The 9,088-nt window shown below is 48.8% G+C and overlaps 4 protein-coding genes across 4 annotated transcripts in view; 1 reads left to right on the top strand and 3 right to left on the bottom strand.

The window, feature by feature from the left end:
* Positions 1–1,080: 1,080 nt before the first annotated feature.
* On the bottom strand, positions 1,081–2,041 carry EAH_00042150 (hypothetical protein; the record flags this gene model as incomplete). Its single annotated transcript, XM_013395098.1, has 3 exons — positions 1,081–1,129; positions 1,316–1,600; positions 1,857–2,041. 3 exons carry the CDS (start codon positions 2,039–2,041, stop codon positions 1,081–1,083), a joined length of 519 nt encoding a protein of 172 aa, XP_013250552.1.
* Positions 2,042–2,640: 599 nt separating this feature from the next.
* On the top strand, positions 2,641–2,895 carry EAH_00042140 (hypothetical protein; the record flags this gene model as incomplete). Its single annotated transcript, XM_013395097.1, has 1 exon — positions 2,641–2,895. The coding sequence occupies one exon, from the start codon at positions 2,641–2,643 to the stop codon at positions 2,893–2,895; it is 255 nt and encodes an 84-aa protein (XP_013250551.1).
* A 74-nt stretch (positions 2,896–2,969) lies between these two features.
* EAH_00042130 (hypothetical protein, conserved) lies at positions 2,970–4,811 on the bottom strand (the record flags this gene model as incomplete). The annotated part of the gene is made up of 6 exons (XM_013395096.1): positions 2,970–3,032; positions 3,440–3,687; positions 3,985–4,047; positions 4,216–4,324; positions 4,474–4,549; positions 4,738–4,811. The coding sequence occupies 6 exons, from the start codon at positions 4,809–4,811 to the stop codon at positions 2,970–2,972; spliced, it is 633 nt and encodes a 210-aa protein (XP_013250550.1).
* A 2,505-nt stretch (positions 4,812–7,316) lies between these two features.
* EAH_00042120 (hypothetical protein, conserved) overlaps positions 7,317–9,088 on the bottom strand; it is a gene marked incomplete at both ends in the record, with an annotated part of 3,536 nt that continues 1,764 nt past the window's right edge. Inside the window, 4 exons of the mRNA XM_013395095.1 lie at positions 7,317–7,487; positions 7,784–7,867; positions 8,102–8,221; positions 8,712–8,862. Coding sequence (XP_013250549.1) covers positions 7,317–7,487; positions 7,784–7,867; positions 8,102–8,221; positions 8,712–8,862 — 526 coding nt within the window. The remainder of the gene's footprint in view (positions 7,488–7,783; positions 7,868–8,101; positions 8,222–8,711; positions 8,863–9,088) is intronic.

The raw sequence follows: 9,088 nt of genomic DNA, 5'->3' as shown, positions 1-9,088 counted from the left end.
CCCCACCCCCCCCAAACACAGCTGCAGCTGCAGCAGCAGGAGGCGTGCGGTGTACGTACACCTCAGCCCTGGGGCCGCATGCATACTCTTTATTTTGTTTTAGTATTAATAAAAAGGTTTTTATTTGATTGTTTTATTCTCCTTTTGACTTAAAACCTACCCTAAACTGAGGTAGCAGCAGCAGCAGGCAGATCCCCGCAAGACCAGTGGTCACGCTACTGGTGGGGTTGTTGTTATTGATGTTATTATGGCGGTGCAGTTCTTTATATTTGTATTATTTTTACTTAGTTGTCTCCCTTTTATTTCTGAAGTCTCTCGGGAGGACTCCCGCTGCATGCATGTGCAGAGAGACTAATTCTTCACTACTATTCATGCATACACACAAACAAACTAACGAAGCCTCCATTAAAGATGTTTATTGTATTATTAACTCTGCTATTATTTGTCTACTGAGGTGCTGTCACCTCTCGCTACAGTTGCATGCGTTTTAACAGTGTGTGTCTGTCTCTCTCTGTTTACCACCCCTATTCATTCTTATTCTTTCTATTATTATTTATTATTATTGCTATTGTTATTGCTATTATCACTATTATTATTACTATTTACATCTCCGTCTCTGTCTCCTTCGTCTGCTACGCGCCTCAGCAAAACACCAACAACAGAGCCCTAAGACACGGGGCCCCACTGCATGCGCTGCATGCACTGTACATAAACTAAGAAGAGGCCGCCCTAGGGGCCCCCCAGGAATATGGAGGGGCCCCCAATGGAGCAGCGCCGCATTAGGAGTTGTTTGTTTATTGATGAGTCAAAGCCCGAAGATAAACAGAGAAAAACAACAGCGGCAATACACAGTGCCAGCTGTATATACACCTCAACCCTTCGTCCCCTCTTCCCCACCCCGGACGGGTTTGAGGTGTACGTACACCTCAAACCCCCTCCAGGTGTACGTACACCTTAACACCCCCCTTCCACGTGTACGTTAACCTCAAACACCTCCCCTTCAGGTGTACATACACCTCAAACACCTCCCCGTCAGGTGTACGTACACCTCAAACATTCTCCAGCCGAAAGCGGTTTCTGTCAGAGGTTCTGCGTTGGGGATTTCCAAGTGGGGGGGAGATCGCCGGCCCTGCGAACAAAACATAGAAGGTGTTTGCTTTTTGAGGTGTACGTACACCTCAAACGGAGGCAAAACGCTGCCCTCTCTCTCTGTTTAAACCCCAGGGCGAGTGTACATACACCGCCTTACTGCTGCTTACTGCAATCCACTGTACATACACTTAAATGCACTGTATATACACCCCAAACTCCTCACCTGCCACCAAAGCCACCGCCTCTGGCGCTTGAGGGACCCGCATATCCTCCCCTACCCCCTCCTCTCCTGTAGCGGTGGCCGCCCCCTCCTTGCTGCTGCTGCCGTTGCTGCTGCTGCTGCTGCTGCTGCAACGGCTGCTGCAGCGCCTGCTGCTGCAGTGGCTGCTGCTGCAACGGCTGCTGCTGCGCTGCTGCAGGTGCAGCTTCAAATCCTGTGGAGCCCCCGCGGCCCCCCGAGCGAGAGAATCTCCCTCCTCGGCCAGCGCGTGCCCCGCCCCAGCTTCCCCTGCAGCATTAAACAAACCCTAAACCACCCTAAACCCTAAACCCTAAACCCTAAACCCTTAACCCTTAACCCCACAAGAACCCGTCTGCTCTGTAGACTCTCCTGGAGCCAGAGAGTCGTTGTCTACCCTCGTGTTAGAGCAACTGCCATGGTGTTAAAGCCCCAAATCATGCATGCATGCATGCGCTTCACCCCCAGATGCATGCATGCATGCACTGCAAAGCCCCAAAAGTGAATGCATGGATGGATGCCTGACCCTCTGGTGGGAGCTCCTCTGAGTGCTGCATTTGCCTTTTCTATGCTGTTAAGATATTGCTGTGGGGTGATGTCTTGGGGTCTTCCGGCTGCAGCTGAGGAGACAGGTGTCTCCTTATCTATTAGTTGTCCTCTAATCCAACTCCGGGGGCCTTCTCCTTTGCTGCTAGCTCGCCTGCTCTTCATTGCTTCGCGAAGAACGCTGCTGCTGCAGACACCCCAATATATCATGCACACACACATACACCTTCTTTGAGGCATACTCCAGTCTCTTCCTTGCTGCTGCTGCTGCTGCTGCTGCTGTTGCGGCTCCTCTCGGTGTCTCCTGAGTCAGGGAGGGCCCTCTGTCTGTCTGTCTCTCTGTGTCTCTATCTTAGGGACAGCTTAAGTGCGCAAGATTAGCTTGATGAGGCGTCTCCTTCTACCTCCCTGCTGCTGCTGCTGCTAGTGCGCCGGCAACAAATAACAGAGAAAGAGAAGAGGAGACAGGAGCAGATAAAAGGAGACAGGAGGAGACATCATGAGATCGAGAGGGTTAAGGAGACAGCAGGGGACAAAAGGAGACAGCAGGAGACAGAAGGAGACGACAGGAGACAGCAGGAGACAGCAGGAGACAGGAGGAGACAGAAGGAGACAGCAGGAGACAAAAAGAGACAGAAGGAGACAGGAGGAGACAGGAGGAGACAGCAGGAGACAGAAGGAGACAGAAGGAGACAGAGAGGGCCTCACGCAGCAGCAAATGGTGTATGGAGATAAACGCAAGGAGGCTCCGCCTTCTCAAGGGCATGGAGACCCTCCAACACCTTACACACTGTCTCCTCGTGCTCCTGCAGCAGCAGCAGCAGCAGAAGCAGCAGAAGCAACTGCAGCGGCAGCACCAGCGGCAGCAAGTGCAGCAACAGCACCAGCGGCAGCAGCAGCAGCAGCAAGCGCAGCAGCAAGAGCAGCAGCGGCAGCAAGTGCAGCAGCAAGAGCAGCAGCAGCAGCAAGAGCAGCAGCAAGAGCAGCAGCAGCAGCAGGAGACGGACTGCTGTTTGTAGAGCAGGTAGGAACGCCTGTACGGTGACGTTGGCTCTGATAAGCATAGCCCTTCTTCTTATGTTATAATCTTTGTTTAAGGAGACACACAAACGGCGGAGACAGGAAGCTCTTTCTGCTGCTGTCTCCGCTGAATAATCTGCAGGCCAGGGGCCCAGCAGCATACTCGGCAGGGCAGCAGAAGCACAAGGCTGCGCCAAACACACAGCAGCAGCAGCAGCAGCAGCAATAGCAGCAGCAGCAGCAGCAAAAGCAGCAGCAGCAGCAGCAGGTAATGGTGATGCATGAGGAGTCTCCTTCAGCGCTTTGCAGAGCCGCAAGCTTCTGTCTCTGTTCTTCTGTCTCCTTTTGTCTGTCTTGCTGTCTCTCTGTCTCCTTCGCTGCCCTCTGATTATCTGTCCCCTCGCTCGTTTCTCTTTAACCTGCCGGCAGTTGCTGCTCTCTGTCTCCCTTCAGCACCAGCAGCAGCAGCGGCAGCAGCAGCAGCAGCAGCAGCAGCAGCGGCAGCAGCAGCGTCTTGGGGTTTTATCTCCTAAACAATCTTACTTTGCTGGCTAGAGCAGCAGCTGCTGCATGCATAGCAGTCTTCATCTGCTGTGGGGTCAGGTTGGAGGGAGGAGAGACAGAAAGAGAGAGACAGAGAGAGCGCAGCGCCTCATGCAGCAGCAGCAGCTGCTGCTGCTGCTGCTGATGCTGCTGCAGCCGCGGAAGAGGAGACGGCGCCAGAGACAGAGACGAAGACAGCACCTGTCCCTTCTCAAGCCGAGCCCCCAACAACTCAGTCAGCAGCTCCTCTGTACAGACACCCAAGCAGCAGCAGCAGCAACAACAACAGCTGCAGCAGTATAGCAGCACCAGCAGGAATAGCAGCAGCAGCAGCAGCAGGAGTAGCAGCAGCAGCAGCAGCAGGAGTAGCAGCAGCAGCAGCACTCCTGAAAGCAACAGAAGGCACTAAGACGTCGCCTTAGTCAACAGCAATAAATAATAGCAGCGGAAACAGGGGCAAGAGCAGCCGCAGCAGCAGCAACAGCGGCAGCAGCAGCAGCAACAACAGCAACAAATGCAGCAGCAGCAACGCAGCTGCTGCTAACCTAGAAGTAGGCGCCTCTCAGAGAAACTTGCTGCTGCGACATCTTCACCAGAATAACACAAATCTGCAGCAGCAAATCAAACAAACAAGCAGCAGCAGCAGCAGCAGCAAAGTAAGCAGCAGTGCTCTCTACTTATACCGTGTGCATGCGGTATCGCAGCAGCAACAGCAGCAGCAGCAACAGTAGCAGCTGCAACTGCAGCAGCAGCAGCAGCAGCAAAAAGACTCTTACCGCGTGTCTTCAGCCACTGATTTAGAGACAAATTATCTGCTGCTGCTGCTGCACTCCAGTGTCTCTCCACCGCCTGTCCCTCTTCAAGAGCACATATTTCAGCAGCAATCTGCAGCAGCAGCAGCAGCAGCAGCAGAAGCAGCAGATGAAGCAGATATGGAGACTAAGAAGAAAATGAAAATGCAATAGGGGCAGCAAAGGCACAAACAGCAGCAGCAACTACAGCAACTGCAGCAGCAGCAGCAGCAGCAGCAACACCTGAGAGGCGCAGAATTCAAAGCGCTTTGGAGACAGAACCAGCAGCAGTTGCTGCTGAAGCTCCTTGGCTGTATCCCTGCAGGCACCAGCAGCAGCAGCAACAGCAGCAGCAGCAGCAGCAACAGCAGCAGGATCAACGCCTCGAGGATGTGGGTCGGTGGGAGGCTGGGAGCGAAGGCTGCAGCAGCAGGAGCCGCTTATTCTGCTGCTGCAGCACTAATATTCTGGGGTGTATGTACACCTCAAATGAAGGGTAAAGCTTACCTGTCGCCAATACGTTGATATGCGAGGCCGAGCAGCTCCGCCGCCTCCTCGTTTGACTCGTAGACCTTGGCCATGGGGCTGTGGTTCAGGTGTATAGGCAGCTCCTCCTGGGGTGTATAGGCACCAGCTGCAGCTGCAGCTGGGGTGTACAGGCAGCAGCTGCGGTTGGGGTGTATAGGCAGCAGCTGCGGTTGGAGTGTACAGGCAGCTGTGTTTCGCGTGTATGGGCAGGAGTTGCTCTTGGGGTGTACAGGGAGTTGTGCTCGGGGTGTATAGGCAGCTGTGTTCGGGGTGTAGAGGCAGCAGTATCTGGGGTGTACAGGCAGCTGTAGTATATGCCCAGCTGTATCAGCGATGCACTGCTGCTGCTGCTGCTGCCGCTGCTGGCAGCAGCAGAGCGCGTCTGTTCTTGTTTCTTCTTTAAAGGCAATTAAGAGCTGCAATGAAGGCCCCTTTTATCTCCAGTAACAAAGAAGGAAGCAAATAAAAATCTCTCTTTGTGCATTTCTACAGCCAAGCTCGATATACACCGCAGCCGCAAGGAGAGGGGCTGTAAAGCCCCTTAGAGTCAAAGGACAAAGAAGAAAGTTATTAAAAACTAATGTTTATATTTATTTATATTATTATTACAATTATTTAGAGCTTTTATTCTTCTATCTCAGCTTCTTTTACCCTTAGTTTAATCGCTGCTATAAGGATGGGGGGCATCAGCTGTACATACACCCCGCTGTCTCCTCAACGCCGACAGTATTTTTATTTGTTTTTGTTGTTTGTACTTTATTCTTTCTTTTATTTTTTATTTTTATTTTAATTATTTTTTGCTATTTACGGCCAAACCATCAATAACTCATTTATATACAAAGACAGTGCGCAGCTCTCCTCCGATGCTACACTAAGCATATCTAATATATTATATGTAGCTACTCTAAGCATATTTAATATATTATCTGTATACAAGGCATTCATATAAAATATTTATTATACTCGTATAATGTATATATATAAACATATATATAAATACATATATATTTATATTTATAAACAACATTCATATAACTGTCGTATTGATATCATACTCGTATAATTCTTTTTATAATAAATCTATGCGGATGCATCTCTCTCTCTGTATACATATATACATAATATATATATATATATATATATATATGTGTGTGTGTGTGTGTATAATATATATAATATATATTATATATATTATATATATACATATACATATTCGTAAGTACATATTTTGATGCTGTCTTCAGGGGCATACGTCGGCGTTAGACTGCTGCTGCTGCTTCTACTGCCGCTGCTGCTGCTGCTGCTGCTGCTGCTTCTTCTGCTTCTGCTGCTAGGAATATAGATACAGGGGCTCTTCGTGAGCCTATTTGTCTCTTCGCTTGTTTGGGGACAGCCCTTCTCCTTCAGCTGCGGAGACACCTGAAGGAGACACCTCGCTAAGTACCTACTCAGGCCTACAGCCTGTTCGGTCCCCTACACTACTGCTGCTGCTGCTGCAGCAACAGCTGCAACAGTAGCAGCAGCAGCAGCCTATTGTTGTATCTGTCCTAAAAAGGAGACACTTCGCATGCACTGTCTCCACCAATTGTTTTACGCGGCGAATAAAATGTAAAATCTAATGTTGGGGTGTCTGTACACCCCAGCTGTGAAGGCCATTAGGGGCCTCGAGATATAAAAAAAAGAGGAGGGGCTTTTAGCTTTAACTTTTGCAAGTGTCTCCTTTGTGTCTCCTTTGTGTCTCCTTGGGGCTGTGCAGAGACACCAAGGCCGCGCTGCCGTCTGTGCTGCTACACAGCTAAACAATAAAACTTAAACATATTCATTTATCATGCTCGTACACCAGAGCTACTTGCTGCTGCTGCTGCTGTTGCTACGGCTGCTGCTGCTGCTGCTGCTGCTGTTGCTGTTGTTGCTGTTGTTTCTTCTTTTGCTGCTGAGTTTTGGGGTCTCCGAATGATGTTGCTGTGCAGCTGCATGCATGCGCTTGCAGTTTTGGGGCTGTACGCAGTGTCTGCGCAGGTCACTTGCATGCGCTCTGTGCTGCTGCTGCATTTTACAGTTCGACAAATAAAAACTTTTTTATACTCCTTCTCTCTCATGTCCCTGGGGTCTCCTCTGTATCTCGCCAACGGCCTACAAGGGAGGTAAGCGCACACAAGGAGACAGAAGCAGCATTAAAAGAGAGACACGGAGACAGCAGCAGTAGTAAGATTGAGACCAAGAGGTAGCAGCAATACTAAGAGAGAGACAAGGAGACAGAAGCAGCATTAAAAGAGAGACAAGGAGACAGCAGCAACACTAAGAGGGAGACAAGGAGACAGCAGCAACAAGGGGCTTCAGTGTACCAACCACAAACCTTAAACCCTAGGCCGTAAACCCTAAACCCTAGGCCTTAAACCCTAAACCCTAGACCTCAAACCCTAAACCCTAAGTACCCAAGATCGGATGCAGGAGAAAGAGACACGGGACGAAAACCCTCGTAGAAGAAACACTTATCGAAACCCAAGCCCTAAACCCTAAACCCCAATCCCTAAACCCTAAACCCTAAACCCTAAACCCTAGTTAGGAACAAAAGTAAGACCTACGTGCTGCACTGGCTGCAGGGTTTGTTCTTCCATTGCTTGCAGCTGAGAGACAAACAAATCTGCAGAGACACCTGGAGTAGAGCGGCGGCCTCCTACGAAATCTAAAAGATAGCGGCGTTTGCCTTCAGACCAGTGGACCCTCAACTGCAAACAAACGCAAAAAAACAAACAAACAAACACCAACAAATATACACTAAGAACAACAATGCATGCATCCATGCATGCATGCAAGTTGAATGGCTTTTCCTGCTGTTGTTTGGGGCTGCTGACGCCACGAGCTGCGGAGACACCCCAAAAAGGTGAGGAGACACCCAAAAAGGTGGGGAGACACCCCAAAGGTTACGAGACCCCCCAATAGGTGAGGAGACACCCGAACGTTGAAGAGGAGACACCCCAAAAGGTGAGAAGATACCCCAGGTGACGGTGATGAGCCTTCTCACCTCTGTCAGTATTCTCGCGAGGCTGTTAGCATCGATCCCAGTTGGGGCTGTCCAAGGAATGCCGAATTTGTCTTCGAAGAGCGCCTGCAAATAAAACATAAAAGACAAAAGGAGACACTTTAAGGCCTTAAAGGTGCATGAAAAGCCCCAAAAGGAGACACTTTAAAGCTTAGAGACAACTGAAAAGAATAAAAGGAGACACTCTTTGCTAAGGAGACGCCTAAACCCTAAAAACTGAGAAACGCAACAACAGGCTTCCCCTGGGCCTCAACGAAGGTTTAGGGTTTAGGGTTTAGGGTTTAGGGTTTAGGGGCTGACTCGAAGAGCATCTTTGTCTAGAGGCTCTATAAGGAGTTGTTTAACTACAATAACCATCACGTAGAACTCCTCTTCATCTAAAGCCCCTTTGTTATTCCGATCAAACACTTGGAGGAAATCCTAAAAAGATAAACACAAAACAAAACAAACAAAACTTAACACACAAAACAAACAAACAAATCAACAGCCCCAAAACACTTCGACTGCAACAACACCGCCTCCCCCAAAACAAAGCATAAATGAATATACACAGATGCATGCATGCATGCATGCATGCATGCATGCATGCGAGAAAGAGAGACAGACAGAGAGAGACGCTTAAGTAGAGGAAAAGAGACATAAAGAGAGACAGAGGGAGGCATTTGTGTAAAGAAAAGGAGACAAAGAAAGAGTTAGAGAGACACTTGGTTAAACAAGAAGAGACAAGAAAGGAGACACTTGATTGAAGCATAATCAGTTGAGTGCATGGGCCTAGCAGCACAACCCGAAACAAAAAAACCGAGATGGAGACAGAGAGAGACGCTTAAATAGAGAAAAAGAGAGAGAGAGAGAGACAGAGAGGGAGGCACTTGGCTAGAGGAGACAGCACGACAGCAAAGGAGACACTTACATTCACATCTGCTTCGCTGTCTATAGAGAGACCTTGAGACTTTAAAAACTTAAATATCCTAGGCCTATCTATTTGTCCTAGATGTGCTTCATCTAAGGACGCCCACATCGCCACCATTTGGTCTTTCACAGCGCGAGACACAGACATAGCCCTGAAAAGGAGACACCAGCAAAGGAGACAGAAGATATGCAGACAGCAGAAAGAGAGGAGACACATGTATAGATGTCATACATAAGCACCTCTATATTATGCACATAATATAGCATACAATATATATAGTACATAATAGGCATATATATATATATACATATATATCGATTCATATATAATGGATAGATATTATATACATATATATGCATATATATATATATATATAT

This window comes from Eimeria acervulina, genomic scaffold, assembly GCF_000499425.1.
Source record: "Eimeria acervulina Houghton genomic scaffold, Eah_scaff541, whole genome shotgun sequence".
Taxonomy (NCBI): Eukaryota; Apicomplexa; class Conoidasida; order Eucoccidiorida; family Eimeriidae; genus Eimeria; species Eimeria acervulina.
This window is presented reverse-complemented; position numbering and strand designations above follow the sequence as displayed.